We start from the raw sequence: 21,391 nt of genomic DNA on the forward strand, positions 1-21,391 counted from the left end.
AAAGCAGACCACATAGTGGTGTGGCTCTAACAAGGGTAGAGCCGCAAGGCCTGCCTACATGTGGTGCTGCAAGGAGGAGGGTGGCCTCCACCCTCCCAAATCTGAATGTAGAGGTCCGGTCCCCAACACCCACCCTCGGCCCATGCTCCTGTTGGACATGAACCCGACAGCCCGTGGCTCTGTGGGGCATGCCTCTCAGATTTCTTTCTTTGAAAGGTGGTTTCGGTGGGGAGGGGCAAGCCTGAGCCTGGGTGACAGGCGGGTCGGGTGGGAGAGTGTGGCAGCAGCATCCTTAGCTCCCTTCTGGCCCAACCCCTCCATCTCCCCTGGCTGTCCTGGGAATAGTGCTGGCCGGCTCAGCTCAGCCCCCTGCCCGCACTATGGCCTCGTGCCCCTCCTGCAGGGCCCAACTGCTGGCCCCCACCCACTCCCCTGGCTCTGCCCACAGGGACCTGACCTTTCACTCCCTTCTGTTCCTCGAGAGGACTAGTGGAGGTGAGGTCACCAGGCCCACCCCTCGGCCTGGCCATCGGCCACAGGCCCCCTCGGTACTCATCCTGCGGGCAGGACAGAGGGAGCTGGGGAGGGGGGCCAGAACTCCTGGGGAAAGCAGACCCCATGCCCAGCTGAGCAGAGCAGAGCCACCAGGGGAAGCTCCTGGCCACTCACAGGCTTGCACGTGCACACACATGCAACAAGTGACATGGACACGCATGTGTACACATCACACCCAGGCACACTTGTGCCCACGCACGTGTGCACAGACGTGTACATGGGCAGACACAGACTCCTCTTTACACAAGCCAGCTGCCTTGGCGGAATGCAGGCTCGCTTGATCCCAGTTATGGTGATGAGGACCAGCCACTGGGCTTGTGGCCCCCTCCTGCCTGCAGGGAGGAGCGAGTGCTCAGAAACCAGCTGGGTTCCCACCAGCAGCACCTTCCGGGCGTGTGGGGGACTCTGCCCCTCATGCCCTATCCTGCACGCAGCCCCACCCAGCCCCGGCTGCTAGGGTGGCTGCTGGGGCTATTTTAAGGCTGGCTCTCGGCCTGCCCTCCCCCTAGGCTTTGCTACTGGCCACCTGCTGCCGCCCGTCCAGCCTGGAATGCTGACTGGCAGTTGGTGTGGGGGCGGGGGCTGCGGACAGACTGTTATAAAACCGGGTGCACCGGGGAGGCCGCCGTCCCTGCCTGCGGCCCCGGCGCCACCATGTCCACCCACCACCTTGTGATGGTCCGGCACGGCGAGAGCACCTGGAACCAGGAGAACCGCTTCTGTGGCTGGTTCGATGCGGAGCTGAGCGAGAAGGGGGCCCAGGAGGCCAAGAGGGGTGCCCAGGCCATCAAGGACGCCAAGATGGAGTTTGATGTCTGCTACACGTCAGTGCTGAAGCGGGCCATCCGCACCCTCTGGACCATCCTGGACGGCACAGACCAGATGTGGCTGCCCGTGGTGCGCACCTGGCGCCTCAACGAGAGACACTACGGGGGCCTCACGGGGCTCAACAAGGCTGAGACGGCCGCCAAGCACGGGGAGGAGCAGGTGAAGATCTGGAGACGCTCCTTCGACATCCCACCGCCCCCCATGGATGAGAAGCACCCCTACTACAACTCCATCAGCAAGGTGCGCTGCCTGGGATACCAGGGAAGGGTCTAGGGTGGGCAGGGCCTCAGGGATGGCTCGGGTGGGGATGGGGTGCTGGCCTTCTGAGGAGAGAACAGCAGTGTGGATGACCCCAGGAGCGGCGGTATGCAGGCCTAAAGCCCGGGGAGCTGCCCACTTGCGAGAGCCTCAAGGACACCATTGCCCGGGCCCTACCCTTCTGGAACGAGGAGATCACCCCCCAGATCAAGGCTGGCAAGAGAGTGCTCATCGCGGCCCACGGTAACAGCCTGCGGGGCATCGTCAAGCACCTGGAAGGTGAGGCCCATCCTTGCATGGGGTGTGGGCAGAGGCAGGTTGGGGGGGCCGACGGGGCACATGCCCTTGAATCACTTGGCTCTCAAGTTCTCATCTCAGCTACGTGCCCCCTGCCAGACAGCTCTGCACACGAGCACTCAGGGTCAGGAGTCAAACTGTGAACTAGGAGGACTAAAAAACCACTTAAAAAGACTACTTAGCAAAATGTTTGTTTTACTCATTTGTGTACTGGGACACTATATACAATGACTTTCCTTCTGGAGATTGAGGGTGGAAACGTCTGCTGCTCCAACCCGGGCCCAGAGGCCTGGGGCTGGCTGGGCTTCCTGGACATGAGCCTGGGAAAGATGATAAGGCCATGCCCAAGGACGCCCAGGCCCTACGGCCAAAGCAGGGCTGTCTGGCCCCAGCTCTACTGCTGTGTGGCCCTGGGCAAGTCACTTCACTTGCTGGATCTCCACCACCTTCTCTGGAGTTGGGGGGGAGCTCATTAGGCTCAGGGCAGGGGAACCCAGGCCCTCAGCTCACACCCACGCAGGGAAAAGGTAAGACTAGTCAAGAAGGTGCAGGGGTGCAGCCGTCCTCGAGCCCAGCCTGTAGCTGGGTTCCCAGCAGGGGGCCCGGTGCGCTCCTCCACTGGGCTCTCTCGGACACTCACAGATCTTTGGCCTTTAGGCTTAAGTGTGGAAAGGGAAGAAGGCCAGTAGGGTGGGGAGCCCCAAGCCCCCTGCTCTGGAGGTCAACAGGGAGCTGGCCAGAGCACAGACAGGCACGCCTCTGAGGCCTGGCCAGCCCCAGTCCACCCTCAAGACCACCTCGTGTCCCTGCTCTCCAGGGACTGGGTCTGGGAGAGGAGTACGGAGGCCAGCCTCACTGCAGTCTCCTACTGCCTGGAGAACGGGGAAGTGGGAGCTGGGGTGCCAGAGCCGCAAAGGTCGAGCTGCTATTCCAGGCCAGGGGCTGCAGAGGCCGGCAGGGTCAGGTTTCCCTGGAAAACCTCGCCCTTTCCACCCACAGCCTCCCCTCCGCCCTGGTCACAGGCAGCCCTGCTCGCTGTCCCTCCACCCCTGGTTGTCAGGAGCACCCCTGCTCCTGATGGCTGGAATTTAGAATGTTCTAGAAACCAAACAGAAGAGACCAACAGCACAGCCCCAGGTCTCAGTGGCTTCTGGTTTGGGGCACAAGGTCCTGGTTTACCATGCTATTTCTGCAGGCCACTCAGTCTCGCCGTCTCCAGGGGCATCTGTGTGGGGGGCTTGCTGCGGGGGATGGGAGGGCTGCTGCCTGGCTGACTGGCCAAGAGGATTAAGGACCTGTTCCCCTGGTCCAGGGATGTCGGACCAGGCCATCATGGAGCTGAACCTGCCGACGGGGATCCCCATCGTGTACGAGCTGGACCAGACGCTGAAGCCCACCAAGCCCATGCGGTTCCTGGGGGACGAGGAAACCGTGCGGAAGGCCATGGAGGCTGTGGCCGCCCAGGGCAAGGCCAAATGAAGGGTGGGTTTCTGGCAATAAAGGCACCTGCTCCAACCACCTTGAGTCTGGTGTGGCCCCAGCATGCCCAGCTCCAAGGCCCTGAGCAAAGGGCTCCACAATCCCTGCCCCAGTGCCCTCAGGCCCTGCCGCCCACCCGATTAGGTGGGAGGGGCCCAGAAACCAAGGGCAAGAGTCTCATCCCCGAGCCAGGCTATCAAGTACCTTATAGCAAGCCCTGTATGGTGACGGCCACCTGGTAACCTTGCCCAAGCATTGGGGTGCCTGGGGTAACCCAGCTGTCCCCAGTGAGTGAGTACTGAAGTGAGGACACCACCTCATGGCTAGCTTTCCTCGGGTGGGCTGTCCCTGCCGTCCCTGTAGCCCCAGGCTGGGCAGGGTGAGGTGGTACTGAGCCCCACCCCCTGGGTGTCCCCATAGCTGGGGACATGCCCACCACTGGCCTCTGAGCTGACAACACGGGACTCCTGGTGCCTCCGTAGCTGGGGGCGGAGAATCAGGGCTGGTGAGGCCTGCCTTTGCAGCCTAGGGGACAAGGGGGCCATCTGCCAGCACCCGGGGCCATGGGTCCCACTGCAGCCATCACCCCGGCTGCTCCTCCCTGGCAGCTGCCAGAGCACAAGGGGAACGGCAGCTCCAGACACCTCACTCGACACTTGTGCACGCACTCCGTACGGGCAGGGAGGGCGGCCGCCAGCCCCTTCCAGAACATGGAAATGCAACAGGCTGACGTGAGTCACATCTTGACATTTATGCCTCTCCTAGTGGCCACAGTCGGCACACACACCCGCACACACCCCCACGCACCCCGGAAGGGGTTGATTTTCACACGACGGCATTCAGGCCACAGTAGGGCAGTGCTCACTCTGGAAGCAGACACAGGTGACCTGGGATGGATAGTGTGTGACAGCAGGCATCGGCCCTCTGGTCACTCCCCCGGAACCAGAATCCAGTGACAGCACACACCGGGGAAGGACTTGGGTTTGCTGATCACACAGTCAGATGGGGGTTCGGTCATCCCTGCGCCACTTCGCACAGTCTGCAGCCCCGGGTGGAGGAACGGGGAACGGGGACATAGGGCAGGACCGAGAAAGATGACCTGCTGCCCAAACCGTCACGACCCCCCCAGACTTTGGTCCTAAACGCTAAGGTCACTGTTCCCGAAGATTGCTACCAGCCAAAGCCACCATCCCTTAGGGCCAGGAGGAGAGGAACCACAAGGCAAAGGCCCCTGCTCAGACCGCCCGGCAAGGCCACACCACGGCTTCCTGTCCTCCGCGGGGGTCAAAGGCCAAGCTGCCTGGGAGGGCCCACAGCAGCCAGAGCACGTTTGGGGATCACAGGGTATTGCTGCATCTAGAGTGATAGGCTGAGCACCCTAGTCTGAGAGATCCCAAGGGCTTGTCTTCTTTGCAGGGGGGTCCCATGCCCAGAGGAGTGCCGTGTGGCTCTCGCAGCACGCACGTCACATCCCCGGCAGTAAAAGAAGCACGCGTGGGGGGGAAAGGTAGGATGACCTCGGCGCGGCCAGCAGCAGAGGACCCTCACTCGATGAGCTCCACGTAGTTGGCAGGAAACATGCCAAAGTGGCCGTCCGGACCATAGCCACGCCACCAGCCCTCGTCGATCACCTCGATGCCCGTGATGAGATTCTCGGGGTCGAAGGAGATCTCCGTGTCATCAGCTGCGGAATGGGGAGTTGGAGGGTGCACTGGAGGCTGGGGGCCCTTCCTGATGGCCACTTTCCCCCAACACACCTTCTAGCAGGACCTGACTCCAGGCCCCCTGCCTCCGCACAGCAGCCTGCTTCCTGAGCCTCCAGGCAGGTCCCCGGATTCTGGTGCGCAGGGTCCATCCACCCTCTGTTCACACTCCCGGACTCTAGCACAACGCCGGCAACTGATATTCACGGGCAGCTGCCCAGCATAATGGGAAGGCCCAGGCCGTGCAGGGCATCCACCCCATCCTTCCCCCACCTTCCTTGAGTCCCAAGGGAGCGTCAGAAGCCTGCCTCCTGATGCGGGGCCCTGCAGGATGAGTGGCTGGGCCACTGCACATTACCTGCCTGGTAGTCGTACAGGGCCCGCGCACAGAGCCCTTTGCCACTCAGCCCCGGGTAGTGGTCCACGTGCTCAGAGCCGGCATCTTGCTGTGGCACCTGTTCCTGCACGGGAAGAAGAGAAATCTGGGCCCCACGTTACAGGCCTACAACGGGCCTGGGGGAAGGGCACAGCACACAAAGGGCAAGGATTGCTGCCATCCTACTGCCCCCAAGATGTCCCCCTGCCCCAGGACCTTCCTGGCCAGCAGATGAGTGCTAGACCATGTACTCCCTGGGGCCACTCCAACATTGAACAAGAGAATCCCCATGCAGCGGCCGCCGGAAAGTCAGGCACCCCGTGCCTGGCATGGGTGAAGAGAGTGTTTCTGGGCAGGTGGCCCCTTCACAGCCGTGCCCCGCTGCAGGGAACCCACCATCGGGGGCTCCTCATAGACGGTCTCTTGCTCTGGAGGCTCCTCGTACACAGCCTCCTCTTCTGCCTGCACTGCACACTGCGGAGGGCTAGGCGCCAGGTCCTCAGGGACATCTGCATGGGAGGTTGCGGCCCACGCTGAGCCCGGGGAGGGGTGCAGACGCCTTCCTCCCTCCCACACCCCTACCCCCAGGCCCCCACGGGGTAGCCAAGCGCCTTGCCTGCCCTGGGCCTCGAGGAGGCCTGAGTGGGCTCCGGGCTGCGGAGGGTCTCTGGCTGGGTGAACTGTTTCTGCAGGAAAGGGCTCCTGAGCTTGCCTGCAAACAAAGGTAAACATGCAAGTGCTGGACGCGGGAGAGATGAGCTGGGTATACTGCTTCTGTCCCCTGTGCTGCTTGGAGTAGGGACCTGTCCCGGGACATAGCTGTCACAGGGAGGGGAGAGAGGGTAGGGGAACACACAGCCGCTGTAGAAACACATCACACACACAGTATGCTTCAAGCAGCCCCCCAGTGTGGGAGAGCTGATGGCAGTGCCCATCCCGTGTCCTTGGGGGCAAAGAGGGGAGTGACAGAGGCTCTGGGGCCCGGCCACCATGTGCAAGCTATTCCAAGAGTTAATGGAGTGGGGCTGGCTGGAAAGTCTCCCTCTGAAGCCATACATGGCCCTTCCTTTCTAGGTGGCTGCAGGACGAGGCCATGGGCAGGAAAGGAACACCCAAGGCCCAGCCTCCCCTCCCAGAAGCTACCCTTAGAGAAGTCCAGGCTCTCCTTGCTTCCTTGCCTCTGTCGCTACTTCTGGGGACCCTGCACTGGGACCCCAGCCTCTGCCTCGGCCTGCTCCTGCCTTGTGCCTAGACCCAGAGGAAAGACTCACCTGGCTGGGGGCTTGTGATGGATGTGGTGGACATGGCCCTCTCCTTCTGCCTGAAAATCTCACGTGGGTGTGCTGGCTGGCTGACCGGCTCCTGCAGGGGGGCACATGGGCCCAGCAGTGAAGAGAGGCTCGAGGGCCTCGTCCAGGACCAGGTGGAGGACCATGCTGCCCACATCTTGCCCTTTACTGCCCTCTCCACCACCACCTCTGGTGCACCCACGTGTCCCAGGTTCCACTGTGCCCCAGCTGGCCGCAGGACCATACCCCCTGGCACATCAGGGACAGCCCCGGCATTACTGCCACAGACCCTCGGGGGGTGGGGGGCACGCAAGTCTCACCTGCTCCTCTCGGCTCCTTGAAACCACTTCCTGCTGCTCACTCTTCCTGCTGGGAGGGGCGGAGGCAGGAGCTGCAGCCCAGCCATGGCCCACTCGGGACCCTCCCTCCCTCTTAACTCTGGGGCCTCACCTCTGGGGCCCGGCCTCGCTGCCCTGCTCCTCCCGATAGCGCTGCTCCCGGAGGGCGGCCTCGCGCAGCTCCCGCTCCCGATGCTCCTGCTCCAGCCGCTGCCGCTCCTCTTCCGCCCGCCGCTTCTCCTCCAGCCTGCGGTTCTCCTCCTCCTTCTGCAGGGACAGCGGCCGACCTGCCCCACTGGGCACCTGCACCCTCCCATTCCTGGGCTACCCGGGCATCCGTGCGGCGCCGCCTAGAAGGGCCGCCCACCGGCCCAGCAACCAGAGCCCGCTCGGCCTTCGCCTGGCCACAGGCACAACCAAGGGCGCGTGTACCGCGAGCTTATTGTGAGAGAACCTGAGGAACAGTGAGGATGGCGCTGCAGCACCATCTCTGAGGGGCAGCTGTGCTCCATGCGCCCCACGGCACTCACCTCTGCTTTGGCCCAGAAGCTGTCTTTGCCAACTCTTTTGATCTCAGATATGGCGTTGGTCTTCTGGTACACAGAGCCCTGCACACGACAGAGGGTCCTCTGTGGGGCTGCCCTCAGGAGCCCAGGGCTCAAGCAACAGCTGTGGGGACTGCACCGGGCCTGGTGCCCCCTCCAGAGACCAGCCAACACAAGATGGCCTGAGGGCCCTGAGAGCCACCAGACAACGTCAACGAGGGTCTCTGGCTGCACCAGGCCCCTGTGGATGGAAGCCACAGATATCTTGTTCCCTCAGATAGCCAACCACCGTGGCAGTGGCCAGGGAATCTCCACGGACCCCAGCTGTGCCCCAGGAACTGGGCTCCCCACAGCCACGGTACCTGGCGTCTGCCCCCGATGGGGAGGGGCCTGCCTGCCTACCTCACATCCCTCCATGGAGCCCACCACCCAGGACTGTGCAGGACATGTTGGTGCTGTGGCCTTGTGACTGGACTGTCCCTGGGGTATGAGAGGCTCCAGACCAGCCAGTGGAACCAGCAGGCAGCACAGAGGGCTGCTCCTCATGCCCACTAGCGCCTGCCCCACCAGGGGCAGCTCCAGCTTCCGGCTGGCACGGGGTCACCGTCGGCACCGGAATGGGGCCCAGGGACCAAAAGCCAGGCAGGCAGGAGCCCAGATACATGAGGGAGAAACCAGCCCATCTGCTGGCTCCTGCCTGCCACACTTGGGCCCAGGGAGCACTCACCACCGGGGCCTGAGGGCCCATATCCTGGAAACGGCCGCTCTCCTTGTGGAAGGCATAGTTGGCACCCGAGGCTCTGGCCACCTTCTGCATGATACACTCGGGCTCCACATCCTCCTCGGCCCTCGCGTTGATGGTCACGTGGGCCCCCTGTGGCAGGACAGCACGCAGGCGTTGCAAGTCCAGGAGAGGACAAGATGCACAGCTCAGGGAGCACAGCGAGGACAACTGTCGTCCCGGGCTCTGGGCTGAGGACCTCAGGGCCGACAAAGCTCCTGAGACAAACACACTGCACTTGTCCCAGCACAGGCACGCAGTCTCTGCCCTCCGTGGCCCTGCTGCAGCTTGTTCCCAGGTGCCGGGCACCCCTGCTGCAGGCCCAGGCATGAGAGAGATCCCTTCTAATTCACAAAAGCGAACTTCAAAAAGAATCTGGAAACGCATTTTCCACAAAACGCAATTTCTTCTTCTTTCTACCCATTTCTTTCTTTTCTGAAGTTCTTTAGGTTTTATTTATTCAAGTATCTCTACACCCAACCGGAGGCTTGAACTCTCAGCCCCGAGACTGCGTGTCACGTGCTCCCCTCACTGAGCCAGCCAGCCCCCGCCACCAATTTCTTTTTGACAAGTCAGATCCATGGCGTCACTTGCTGTTAGTAAACACCCAGCAAGCCTGGGATCCTCTCCTGGCTCCTAGATGGATAAACTGAGGCCTATCTGAAGAAGAGTTGGCAGGCCAGAAATCAAAGTCCTGAGCCTCTCAGACAGGAGCCACAGACACGCGAGGTAACCTGCCAAGCAAACGACAAGCGGTTTTGAAACTGAATGATGTGCGCTGGAAAGGAACGCAGCAGGGCCAGGGAAGGGCAACTTCCCGTCTCCTCCAGCTCTTGACAACACGGCTGAACAAACCCTCACAAAACCAGCGGAAGCCAAGGCCTCGCGCCCCAGGACTAGCCGCACATGATGCTCTCTGTGCTCAAGAAGGACACAGTCATCCATCCTTCCTCCCCGGTGGAGGAAGCTCAGCTCACTGGGGGCTCCAGCCGCAGCGCAGCCTCCTGGGCACTCGCCAAGCATGAGTGCAGCAGCCTCTGGTAGCACCTGAGTCTGGAGGAAGCATCAGGTGTGGACCCGCTTCCAGCTCTGGCTGCAACCGCACTCACACCCGCCCAGGCGCCGTGGGAGGCCCCGGTGGGGGGGGGGGCGTCCTCACCTTCAGGAAGCTGGCCATGGTGCTGACGTGGTTGGCGCACGCTCCCTTCCGCACGTCGTTCACACCCTCACCCGTCTGCAACACAACACACCCGGTGTGACTCGCCAGCTCCCTCAGAGCCACCACCCTCCCTGGGGTGCAGCAGAGGATAAGGTGAACCCCACAGCTCCAGGTCAAGGAGGTTCTTGAGGCAGGATGACTGCCTGCTTCCGCTGGGCACGGGCGGCTCCGAGCTTCCCAGTCCTATCCAGGGGTCCCGTTCTCTCTGAGCCTTCTCCAGGCCCAGGCCCCCTGCTCCCTCAGGACGACTCCTCTGATTGGGACAAAGGCAAGGGTGTCATGCGACTGCACTGTGTGCTCTGTTCCGTGGGAATGATTCTGGGCTTGGGGGCAGAGCAGGGGATTCTGCGCTGGTAACACCCTCGCAGTCCTTCAGGCCACACACACTCCAGCCACTCCCGTTCGTTCACTGCCTGTGAGCTGCCCTGAAGGCAAATCCTCCTCTGCTCCCATCACAGAAGGCAGAGGAGGAAAGAAGGCAAAGTTCTCCCAGGTCACACCCAGATGAGAACTTGGGGTCCCCCAGTTCCACATACCCAGTTGATGAGGACAAACTTGGGCAGACCGGAGTTGGGGTCCTTCACCCTGCAGAAGCCGTACATCACCTTCCCGCTGTTGAGCTCCTCCACCATCTCCTCCAGGCCCCCCTCTGCAGCAGGCATAGGGGGTGTCAACGGGCCCTGCGCCCGTGGCTGGCCCTGCACAACGCCCACTGGGAAGGGAAACCCAACCTGCCCCCGAGCCAGGGTTCTCAGGGCCGCCTGCATCAGAATCAGACTCCTGGTCCTTCCCCACTACACGGACTTACAGGAGCTGGCGGGGTGTGGGATCTGCATCTGTGACAAGGACCTCAGGCAATGGTGTACACCCCCCAGTTTTAAAACGATTCCTAGGGGCACCTGGGTGGCTCAGTGGGTTAAGCCTCTGCCTTCAGCTCAGGTCATGATCTCAGGGTCCTGGGATCAAGTCCCTCATCAGGCTCTCTGCTCAGCGGGGAGCCTCCTTCCCCCTCTCTCTCTGCCTGCCTCTCTGCCTACTTGTGATCTCTCTTTCTCTTTCAAATAAATAAATAAAATCTTAAAAAAAAAAAAAAAAAGAAAGAAAAAAAAAACCCATTCCTATAAAACCCACAGGGAGTTCCGGGAAAAAAGGGATGTCATTTCTGCTACAAATTAGGTACCAGGCTTTCTTTTTTCAAAAAATTTTTTAAAGGATTTTATTTATTTATTTGACAAAGATTACAAGTAGGCAGAGAGGCAGAGAGAGAGAGAGAGAGAGAGAGAGAGGAGGAAGCAGGCTCCCTGTGGAGCAGAGAGCAGGATATGGGGCTGGATCCCAGGACTCTGGGATCATGACCTGAGCTGAAGGCAGAGGTTTTAACCCACTGAGCCACCCAGGCGCCCCTAGGCACCAGGCTTTCAAAGGGACAGTCCCTGCAACAGCCTGCCCGCTGTTTGGGGCCCCACGAAGGGCCCTGAGCAGATGGGAATGTCCTGTAGTAACGCTCGGGCTCAGCTCTTAGACCCTCCCCATAAAGAGAGCGGTGAGTGGCTCCCCAGCACTGAGGCTACTGTGGGGACGGTCATGGTAGGCTTGCTACTTGTAGGGGACACCTGCTTGCCTGCGGCTCCCTCCACGCACAGTGAGGGCTGAAATGCCAGCCGCTGGGGACACTGCTGGCTGCGACTCTCTCCCTTCCCCCACACCTGCCTCCTGGGGCATCCAGCCCCCGTCAGCCCACTGGCGTCCTCACTGGGCCATACTCACCCCCAGTGCCGGCCACACGGATGTCATTGCTGTTACCCTCATAGGTGAAGAGAGCCCTGAAACACAACACAAACTAAGCTCTGTGACCGGCGTTCCCGCAGCACCCACCACGAGCGGAGCACGGTGGCCACCGGCCCCACTGGCCCACAAGGCAGGAGCTCGAAAGGCCTCCCAGAGCTGGGGCCTCTCAGGCCTTGGCGCGGCAGCTTCTCCTGAGGGACAAACTTACGCAGGGAGCCCCTGTCTGCCATGAGAAACACCGAGCTGTGAAGGTTGTTTGATCTGAAAGATGCTCCATGTCCAACGTGGGGCTGGAACTCGCCTCTCCAAGATCAAGAGCCGCACGCTTGACTGACTGGCCCGGCACCCAGGGCTGGCGAGCTGTATTGAGGCAACCTTCCACACCTTCCTCAACCCGAGGCACCCAGGGAGAAGTGGGAGCCGGGTGGGCGAATCAGGCACTGGGAAGGTGCCCCATGCCCTTGTGCAGGTCTGCTCTGTCTTCTGAAACCTGAAGATTTTGCACACCAGGTTGCTCTGGGCTTGGGACTCTTCTAGAAAACCCAGAAGCCACATGGGCCATGACTCAGCATGAAGTCAGGCTCCTTACAGGACAGACTCCTTGGCTGGGCAAAATCCTCTTTCTGGGAGCCTTAACTTTCCACAGGTGACCCTAGGCTGCCCCTGCCTTTTCCTGTGAGGCTAACTGTTCCTAAGAACTCTGGGAAAGATGCTTATGAATGTGACCCCCAGAGAAGTTAAGGAAATATGGCAATTTTTTTTACATCTGGGGCATGGAAAGCCCCTTGACCAGAGCAGAGGTTACCCATGGAGAACATTCTGGAAGAGCTGGCTTATCCACAGCCCACATGGAGCCCAAACATCAATACCAGCTCTGCTGCCATTCAGTTCCAGGCAGAGGGGCAGACCATGGGGTACCGGTGCTGACCCAGCAGACAAGTCAAAGGCAGAACCTGGACCAGCAGGCCATCCCCACGCTCTGTGCCCAGACAGGCTTGCCGAAGAGGGCCAGATAGGGGCTGTGGGGTGACAGTGTGACAGGAACCGGGATGCCCTGATGGCTCAGTTGGTGTGTGACTCTTGATCTTGGGGTTGGGGTTTGAGCCCTACAATGGGTGTAGAGCTCACTTAAAAATAAAATCTTGGGGGGAGAAAAAAAAGAATCTGACAGGAACCAAAACAGCCTTCATTCAGCTTCCCCAGGGCCTTGGTATGGCCACCAGGCAGAGCTGCCTAGACTGAGAAGTCGGAAGAAAGGAGACCCAGGCCCTGAAGGTCTAGCTGGCACAGAGGACGCACCTCCGAGGAGAGATACCAAAAGGAACACGCAGACAAACAGCAAAAAGATGTGGGAGTTCGTGGACGTCCAGACGTCCGCCTGGAGGAAAGAAGCCCATACATCTCAAAGCCACCAAGCTCTGAGTGCAGAAGATGGGGACAACAGACAGGCAGCAGGCAGCACAGACTGCTTCCAAGAAGGGACCCAGCAGCTCGTAGGAGCCAAGATCCATGCCTGGCGCCTGCCCTCCCCTCCACCCCGGGCTCTGGCCCACGCCACCTTCTTGAATGTTTGCAGCTCAGAGACTCAATCCCACATTCAACGGACTCCCATCCCTCTTTCAAATCACCATGGAAGAGGCGCGTGCTGGCCCGGCACAGCACACAAGAGTGTGGCGCACAGAGCGCCTGGGAACTCAAGCATCCCTTCCAAACACACATACTGAGGACCTGCTCCTTCCTGCTCCCGTCATGAAGCGTCCAGTAAATCCCCAGAGGCCCTGACCATGGACCTGACCACGGAGCTTCCTTTCTAACGGGAGACCAAAAAGAAACACACCAACACTAATGTCCTGTCAGGTAGTGAAGAGGGAGCAGGAGGGAAACAAACATGCCTCAATCTAGAACAATCAGGGGAACCACAACCGAGGCCGGTGATGGAGAGCTGATGGGCCTGCTCTCCGGCCCACCTGGCTTCAGGGCCCAGCCGGAAGCTGCCCACTCTGCTGGGAAACCTTTCATGACCCACCAAACTGGAGACCACTTCCTCCCACTGGTATCCTCTGCCACATCTTCTGTCCCCTTCTCAGGTCGCTGTGCATGCGGGCACTGACCGCACCGGGGACAGAGACAGGGCCCACTGAAGGTGTCTGGTGCGTGTCTGGGCAAAGTCACACAAGGAGCCAGCAGTTGAGCAAGGCCTCTCCAAGAAAGCGGTGTCAGCACTGAGACGTCTGGGGAGCCCTGGGACCATGGGGAAGGTGCTCTAGAATGGGGAAGCAGCCAGAGCAAGGGCTCTGAGGAGGAAGCAGCTTGCACATCTGAGGAAGAGAAAGAAGGCCACCGTGGTGACAAAGAGGTGTGGCCCCAGTGTGGTAAGTGGGAGGAGTAGAAGGAGGGGGTCAGGAGCTGGCCCCACAGGGCCTCACAGCTGAGGTGAGATGACTGGGCTCTACTTACTGTGAAAGAGGAAGCTGCCGAGTTTAAGCACCGAAGGAGCACGATCTAGATACCTGCTCAGCTCATGAGTGGCGGCCCGCCACACATTATCTGCTGAGGTGCTTAATGGCCGTGACAGGGAGATCAAAAGCCGGGGCTCGCACCACTGGGTGTGGACCTGGAGTGCTGCCAGACTGGTCGGCTCGGGCGGGGGTGGGGGGCAGAGGCTCAGCACCCTCGGGGAGGGGGGGGGGACAGAGAGAAGCTGGGTGGGTGAGTTTCAGACCAAGGTGGTAGCAGACAACTCCGAGAAGCCAAGAAAGAGCCAGAAACTGCCAGCCTGAGCTGCCAGCCTGAGCTGCCAGCAGGACTGTGGGACATCATCCCCAGAGCAGTGGTGATCCCTGAGAATGAAGAGATCGGAAAGAAGGCAGCAGGGGGCCCAGGAGTCTCGCAGGTACATCAGGAAGGGCCAGGCCAGCTACTCAGGAGCACATAAAACAGCAACACCCCAGCCAAGCAGGACCGGAGGGGGCCGACATGCTGCCGGCCCAAAGGCACAAGGCCGCAGGTGGATGTGAAATGGCACGCGCCGCGTGTGAGCCGGTCAGCAGGGTTTGGAGTAACAGCAGAGGTATGACGGCCCTCGGAGAGCAGGAGACAGGTAGGGACGGGGGTGGACATTTAGAAACTCCTGGTAAAGTAAGTGCCTAAAGTGTGGGAGACCCTCCTAAGCATTGAGATGGAGAAGGCAGAGAAATCCCACTGCTCCCAGACGCACTCCCTAACTACATGCATGTGTTCCGGACAGAGGAACCACCTGGCTCCCCAGCAACGCAGCACCCAAGTCCCATCAGGGTCAGCGGTGTCCCAGGCAGGAGAGGCGTCTGCACACCCCAGCAGCAGGTGCTCTGAAGCTCTTCCCCAACAGGCCCAGTGCACGACAGCACAGGGTATGAAGCCGGCAGGGAAAGCCACAAGCCAGGAGCACCAGGGCGTGGCGATCCACCCCGCACAGCATGCCGTCACCCCGAGAGGGCCCTGCCCCTGCCCCGGGAAGAGGCTCCTCACAGCGGGTCACCTTAGTTCACCAAACCCAGTGTATTTCTTGGGGCTGCAAGTGCTCAGAACTGGTCAGTGCAAACAACTGAAGCGAGCGGGAGAGTGACCAGCCGCTGACCCTGCGCGGGGGCTGCCCAGGGCCATCCCAGAGACTTCGGACCCGCTTCCAGAGTTAGAAAGCCGCATCCGGGGCCCGACGGCAGAGTGGAGGGTGTCCCGGGCAGGTGCAGGGATGGTGGGGGCTTCCTCCACACAGCCAGCACCGTTGTGTCACTGGTGTCCGCGCGGCTCGCACAGGAAAGGGAATTCTTGGAGAGAATCCACATTCCCAGAAAACCAGAGACCCAAACCCAGACCTCCTGGCCGTGGGGCAGGGCGCCCGTTGCCGGGCGAGGTCCGGGGCGCCCGCTCAAAGGCCTCTCCCTGAACGCGGCGCTCGGAAGACCCCGGGCCCGGTTCGCGCTCCGTCGGGGAGGGCCGCGGGGAGCCCCGGTGCGCGGGGAAGTCCCGGGGTTGGGAAGGAGAAGCTGGCGGAGCCACCGAGCGACCCCCGCCGCACAATCCGACATGGAGACCAGCCGAGGGGCGGAGCCGCGGCGGTGGTGGGGCCAGCAGCTCGCGGGGCGCCGCTGTGGGGGGAGCGGGGAGCCCCCAGGACCCCCTTCCGCCCTGGCCCGCCCCCCATCCCACCCGGCCCGGCCGGCCCGGCGCCCACCAGTCAGTCGGGGACTTCTCGGTGACCACTCGCACGTAGGCCTCCTGCAGCGCCGGCCCATTCCGGCTCAGGTTCGCAGCCATGACCGGCCCCGCAATCCCCGCTCCGCCACCGCCGCCGCCGCCGCCGCCGCTTCCGGGCCCCGCCCACCCTGCGACCGGAAGCCCCGTCCCTGCAGCCGGAAGCGGAAGCGCGGCGGGCAGGCCCGCGGGGAGAGGGTGCGGCTGGCGGAGAGTGGGCGGGGCCGTCGCGGCTGGCCGCACGGGGGCGTGGAGTGGCGGACGAAGCCGGAGCCGGGCGCTGGGAGCTGAGCTCACGGAGGAGCGCGCGTTTCTCTTTTCTGTCGCCGCAGTCAGCGCACTGGTTCGAGCGTCTGGGGCTCGTGACAGCCTCTGCGCGAACCTTCCACACGCGTCTGAGCGGCGACCGGAGCCTGCACTGAACACGAGCGCTGCGTGCGGGCCGCGCCCGCCCGGGCCAAGGTGCTACCGAGCCTTCTCGCCCGCACCTGCGTTCCCCGCTCTGTTCGTGGAGGACCGGGTGGCGCGGGGAGCCCCGCTCCTTGCCCTGCACGCACGTCCCAGCACAGGTGCATGAGTCCCTGGGATGTCAGAGAGGCGGCCCCGTGCTGACCCTGTGCGCTCCGGGAGCCCTCCCTCAGGGGCCCATCCCTCAGTAGCCCATCCCGCAGGGGCCGTCCCGCAAGGCCCCATCCCGCAGGGCCCGGTCCCGCAGGGCCCCGTCCCGCAGGGGCCCATGTCGCAGTCCGGTGCGCCCACATTTCTGCAGCGACGTCAGTGAGAAATCACCAGGGCGGGCTATGGAAAGACCACAGGGCCTCGGGGCAGGTGGTCAGGGCTTCCCTCCAGATGAGAATGTTGGGTCTGATTGTGCAGATACAGGCTTGGCGGCTCCGTCTGGGCACAGACGTGGCTTACAGGTTATGTGCACGTGTGTGTCATTGCTGTAGGTCTCCGGCAGAAGCCCCGACATCCTCTGGCCAGAGCAGCCACCTCCCCGAACCCGGGAAGTCTAGGGCCTGAACAAAACACTCCTTCCCTTCAGCAGCTTCCGCCTGCGGCCCGTCCCTTCCCCAGTCCTTCCCGGGCCTCTGTGCAAGGTGCAGGTATGTTCTCCGCTCTAATGTCGCTGCTGTGTTTGCATCAGAAAAGTGAGCTCCAGCAACTGCAGGCCTCCTCAGGGCTCTCCCAATCTCTTATCTTTTATTTTCTAATTTAAATTCGCTTAGCCAACATACAGTAGTACATCATCAGTTTCGGATGCAGCACTCAACGATCCATCACTCGACACACAAGGGCCCACATCAGGCGCCCTTCTTAACACTCACCATGCCCTCTTTTTTTCTTCAGTGACTTCTCCTCTGTCCTTGTTTTCCCTCAGACGCCCTCAGACTTTCCTCTCCAGAGTCGGGGAGATTCAGCCTGCCCTCTTACTGTTCTTCAGCCTTCTTTTTGGCCACAGTGCATCTTTGTTTTTTCTCTTTCTCTGGTAATGCCCTCTCTTTGAACACCTCCTGGTCCCCAGTTTCTTCCTTGACCTGGCTGCCACGCGCCAGCTTCTGGTCCCTGGACCCCGAGGAGGTCTGGGAGCACTTTTCCACATTTCAGTCAACTTGGGGAGAAACCACCTTACCTGAATTGGGCTATGCTGCTCTCTCTGTTCTGGAAAAAGATCAACTCTGCGTGGTAGCCAGGTGCATCACACGGATGAGGGAAAGCAGGGAGATCTGGGAGAAGGCTCTTAAGTGGGGGTCCCTGGTGTGGGAAGGTGGGGAGCAGGATTCTGCTTTCTGCTCTAGGGTGTGGGAGTCTGTTTCCACTTGACAGGCTGGGAAAGGCGTCTCCGCAGAGGTAACACTGGAGCAGAGACTGGATGTGGGGTGGGGAGCACGGCTGTGGAAGGTCTGGGCAGACGTGCTCTTGGTGGAGGGAACAAGACGTGTTGGGGTTCTGAAGTGGGGGAGGCAGTCTAGTGACAGACTGACGATTGAGCACAGGGAGAAGGGGAGGGAGGGGAGCTGGATTCTGGAGGACCCTGTAGGTCAGGGAAGGACTTCACACTTTGTTCTAGGTGTAGCCAAATCCCCGAGGGGCTTTAACCAGAGCAGTGTGATCTGCTGATGTTTTCAAATGGTCCTGCTGGTTGCTCTCCAGACGCCTCCATGCCTGTTCCTCCAGCCGCCGCTTGTCTGCTTTCTTGTTTCCTCAAAGCCATCACCCTTTTTGGTCAGCTGCTCCTCCGCTTAAAAGCATGAGATGTGGGGCACCTGGGTGGCTCAGTAGGTTAAAGCCTCTGCCTTTGGCTCAGGTCATGATTTCAGGGTTCTGGGATCAAGCCCCACATTAGACTCTCTGCTCAGCAGGGAGCCTGCTTCTGCCCCCTCTGCCTGCCTCTCTGCCTCCTTGTGATCTTTGTCTAACAAATAAATAAAAATCTTTTAAAAGCATGAGATGTAAAAAACAAACAAACAAACAAACAAAAAACAACAACCCTAAAATAAATAAATAAGTAGGGGCGCCTGGCTGGCTTAGTGGGTTAAGCTGCTGCCTTCCGCTTAGGTCATGATCTCAGAGTCCTGGATCAAGCCCCACATCGGGCTCTCTGCTCGGCAGGGCGCCTGCTTCCTCCTCTCTCTCTGCCTGCCTCTCTGCCTACTTGTGATCTCTCTCTGTCAAATAAATAAATACAATCTTTGAAAACAAATAAATTAATTAAAGCCTGAGATGTCCCCAGAGGTGATGCTAGGACTCCACTGTCTTCTTAACTGACTGACTTCTGTGGCCTTCTTGCAGGAGGGTAAGCACAGAGCTGCTTTTCTCCTGGTGGGTTCAGATTACAGATCTAGGGCACAAAACCAGAGCCAGAGCCAATGTCCTCCACCCCCTGTGGGCAGCTAACCCTGTGCTAAAGGCACCCAAGCCCAAGTGTGGGGGGAGGAGCTTGCCAGCTGACTCCCTCTGGCATGGCCATGCAGGAAGAACTAACAGCATTGAGAAAAATGCCATGACTGCTCAGTTGTGCAAAGGAAGGAAGTCCTGCCATTTGCAAGCACACAGATAGACCTGGAGGGTGCAGGGGTGAGAGGCTGGCTGAGGGGGACAGCCCTATCATTCCCCTCCTGAAGCAGAACCTGGTCCAGCCACCATGTCTGAAAGCAGCTGGGTGGTGGATAGCCTGTGGGCCTCTCTGAAAGGCATCAAGTGAGGGTCTGGGAGAAGTGGGGAGGGCGGGGAAGGAAGGAGACATTTTTTAGGGAACTCAAGAAGTTGTTCTCTGGTCTGAGGGTTTTTACAGATTCTCTATAGCCATTTGATTTTTGTTACTCATCAACTCCGCCAGCAGGGAGAAGCTGCTGTCATGGGCATGATGAGGCTGGCAGAACAGCCAGGGAGAGCGCTAGCTACTTCCTCCCCTCCGCAGCAGATAGCACCACACAGTACTGGGCCACCTTTGTGGGAACAGCAGCCACAGCCTCCACGGTTCAGAGGACCAGCCCTCACCCAGCGCTGCTGGGGTGGAAGAGTGTGTCACAGTGAGAAGGGCCAGCGGTGGAGCAGCAGCACAGGAAGGGGTGGGGGTGAGGGCCCATACTGACCTAGAGGCCCTTTCTCACCACCAGGGACAGACCTCAGGCCCAGAGATCTGCAGAGGAGTCCCCCAAGCACCACTGTGGTCCTTAAAGAGGCTTGCTCCTGGATTGCCGAGACAGAAACCTGCCTGTCCTTGAGCATTTGCAGGGCGGTATGTGGAATCCCACGGCAGGGACATAACACGCAGTAGTGAGCTGCTAGGTCTGCTGGATGTCTACATCCCAGCATTTTAATCCCTTGTCAGGAGATTTTGACCCTGTGCCATATTCCTGGAACTCCTGGGTCTTCCTGGAACCTGACAAAGGACCAAGATCTCAACACCATCCAGCAAACCCAGACACTTCCGGTCAGAGTTAATAGTCATCTGTCCATGGTGGATCAGTTGCTTAAGGTCACGCATCTTCCCAAGCTCTCCGGTCCACAGAGAAGAGTAACACATCACCCCTGCAGTTGGGTTTTTGGATCTGCTCTCCACTTGCTGACCTGGGACTTGCCTTGGAACACGACATCTGAACATAAGTGATACAGGAGTGGCTGGCACCCCGGTGCATCTTGAAAGAAGGTTCTGACCTAAGAAGCCTGTTTTGGGGGCTGACCTGCACCCTGAAAGGCATGTGAGTTCCCTGAGGGAGAGAGTCCGGGGGATGTGTAGAGACAGGCCTGTGGAGCAGCACCGCCGGGACCTGTCCGCGGGGTGTGGCAGGTACAGAGTGGAACTCAGGCTTGCACAGGGTGAGTGATAACGCACAGTGTAGACTCTAAGGGCTGGGTTCACTCTCTCTGCTCCATCTCTCCAGCACAGAGCACAGGCTTGGGGAAATTCTCCCTGGACTCGGGAAGGTCACCAGCTTCCCGGGTCTCAAAGACCCTCCTGATCCCACCTAACGTCTCTGGGTGTGCTGACCATGCAAGTTACCCCCACCTCTCCGGCTGTCCTGTGCTTCTCTCACGCTTCCCTGCAAATATAGTTGGTTACGGTGAGTATTTGCACCACAGAAACTAGCAAGCATGAAAGTCAGGGCTGCATCTCACCCCCGAGGCTGGTTTTCAGACACCCATCACGACACCACCATTGGTTCTCAGTATCTCCTGTGTCTACATGGATCACACGTGGTCAGCACTCAGGAAGCAGAGCAGTGGTCGTGGCAGCGGTGAATTTGGGGAACTAAGGTCATGTGAGGGTACTGGGGACACATGCAGTGAGGTTCCAGACACTTCCGCAGAGCAATTTCTTTCCTGCTCACTCGGGCTCCCAGGGTCGGAAATGCGTCCTCTGCAATGCTGCATGAATGAGTGAGTTCCTTGTTGCAAGTTCCGTTGGGGCAAGTCCTGGAGAGGCAGTGGGAACCATGGGGGAAGGAGAAGCTGGCCGTTCTGCGGGTTTCTTGATGCCCGCGGCCCACCGGGCTTCTCCCCTGCTCCGGTGGTTTCCTGCCCTGAGGACGCGCGTCTCTCTTCAGGGTGGGGAGGTGGTGAATAGACACTAAGAAGGGACATTGCCTGAGAGGCCAGAAGTGGTCTCTGCCGGGACACTCCAACAAACACCAAGGAGTTTCGAAGGTTGACTGGCGTTTCAAGGGAGCACAGAGTGATTTGCCAGAAACGAATCCGCTCATGTATCGCGTTTCTGTGCCGATTGATCGAAGGCGGTTGGAAGACCCAGGTCTGAGCCGCAGCTCTACGACCAGAAACATCGCCGGGACCTCTCTGGGCCTTCACATAATTATCTGGTGCGTCGTGAGGAGGACACTTGCCTGCCGCCTGGCCAGCACCGTCATGTGGCGGCACATTCTGGGGCGTGGGTGACGTACACAGGTGTGTCCAGCACGGAGCCAAGGATGCTGGCATCAGTGCTGCGAAGGGCGGTCTGGGGAGTGTGGCCTGGAGGAGGGAGCCCCGAGCGCGGGTCACCCTCAAGGGCAACTGGGGGACAGGCGTGGATGCCAGACTCTCCCCGGAGACCCCTTTGTACCTTCTGAATTTTGAACCCATGGGAATTTATTACTTACTCAGTATATATGTAAGTATTTATACGATGACTATTGTCATGGACCCCGCCCCAGGCTCCGCCCCACGGCACATCTGACCCCGCCCACCAGGAGCGCAGTAAA

At 60.2% G+C, this 21,391-nt stretch overlaps 2 protein-coding genes and 1 long non-coding RNA gene across 5 annotated transcripts; 2 read left to right on the forward strand and 1 right to left on the reverse strand.

Annotated features, from left to right (window-relative positions):
- The first annotated feature begins 1,099 nt into the window (after positions 1 to 1,099).
- PGAM2 (phosphoglycerate mutase 2) lies at positions 1,100 to 3,462 on the forward strand. The gene is made up of 3 exons (XM_059170734.1): positions 1,100 to 1,623; positions 1,740 to 1,920; positions 3,251 to 3,462. The coding sequence occupies exons 1-3, from the start codon at positions 1,210 to 1,212 to the stop codon at positions 3,415 to 3,417; spliced, it is 762 nt and encodes a 253-aa protein (XP_059026717.1). The 5' UTR covers positions 1,100 to 1,209; the 3' UTR covers positions 3,418 to 3,462.
- Positions 3,463 to 4,149: 687 nt separating this feature from the next.
- DBNL (drebrin like) lies at positions 4,150 to 15,827 on the reverse strand. 3 transcript variants are annotated; one of them, XM_059170732.1, is made up of 13 exons: positions 15,670 to 15,827; positions 11,436 to 11,491; positions 10,205 to 10,317; positions 9,609 to 9,683; positions 8,396 to 8,542; positions 7,654 to 7,731; positions 7,236 to 7,390; positions 7,106 to 7,151; positions 6,768 to 6,858; positions 6,113 to 6,208; positions 5,893 to 6,005; positions 5,479 to 5,581; positions 4,150 to 5,101 (listed from the first exon to the last, which is right to left on the reverse strand). In XM_059170732.1, exons 1-13 carry the CDS (start codon positions 15,750 to 15,752, stop codon positions 4,962 to 4,964), a joined length of 1,296 nt encoding a protein of 431 aa, XP_059026715.1. In that variant the 5' UTR covers positions 15,753 to 15,827; the 3' UTR covers positions 4,150 to 4,961. The 3 variants fall into 3 exon arrangements, with proteins under 3 accessions (XP_059026715.1, XP_059026714.1, XP_059026716.1); XM_059170731.1 differs by having other exon boundaries at positions 7,106 to 7,154; XM_059170733.1 differs by lacking the exon at positions 7,106 to 7,151 and having other exon boundaries at positions 4,963 to 5,101.
- Positions 15,828 to 16,138: 311 nt separating this feature from the next.
- LOC131829212 (uncharacterized) lies at positions 16,139 to 21,269 on the forward strand. The gene is made up of 3 exons (XR_009352772.1): positions 16,139 to 16,258; positions 16,640 to 16,795; positions 19,030 to 21,269. It is a non-coding gene; the product is annotated as an uncharacterized LOC131829212 (long non-coding RNA).
- Positions 21,270 to 21,391: the final 122 nt, after the last annotated feature.

Source organism: Mustela lutreola, chromosome 4 (assembly GCF_030435805.1).
Source record: "Mustela lutreola isolate mMusLut2 chromosome 4, mMusLut2.pri, whole genome shotgun sequence".
NCBI classification, from domain to species: domain Eukaryota; kingdom Metazoa; phylum Chordata; class Mammalia; order Carnivora; family Mustelidae; genus Mustela; species Mustela lutreola.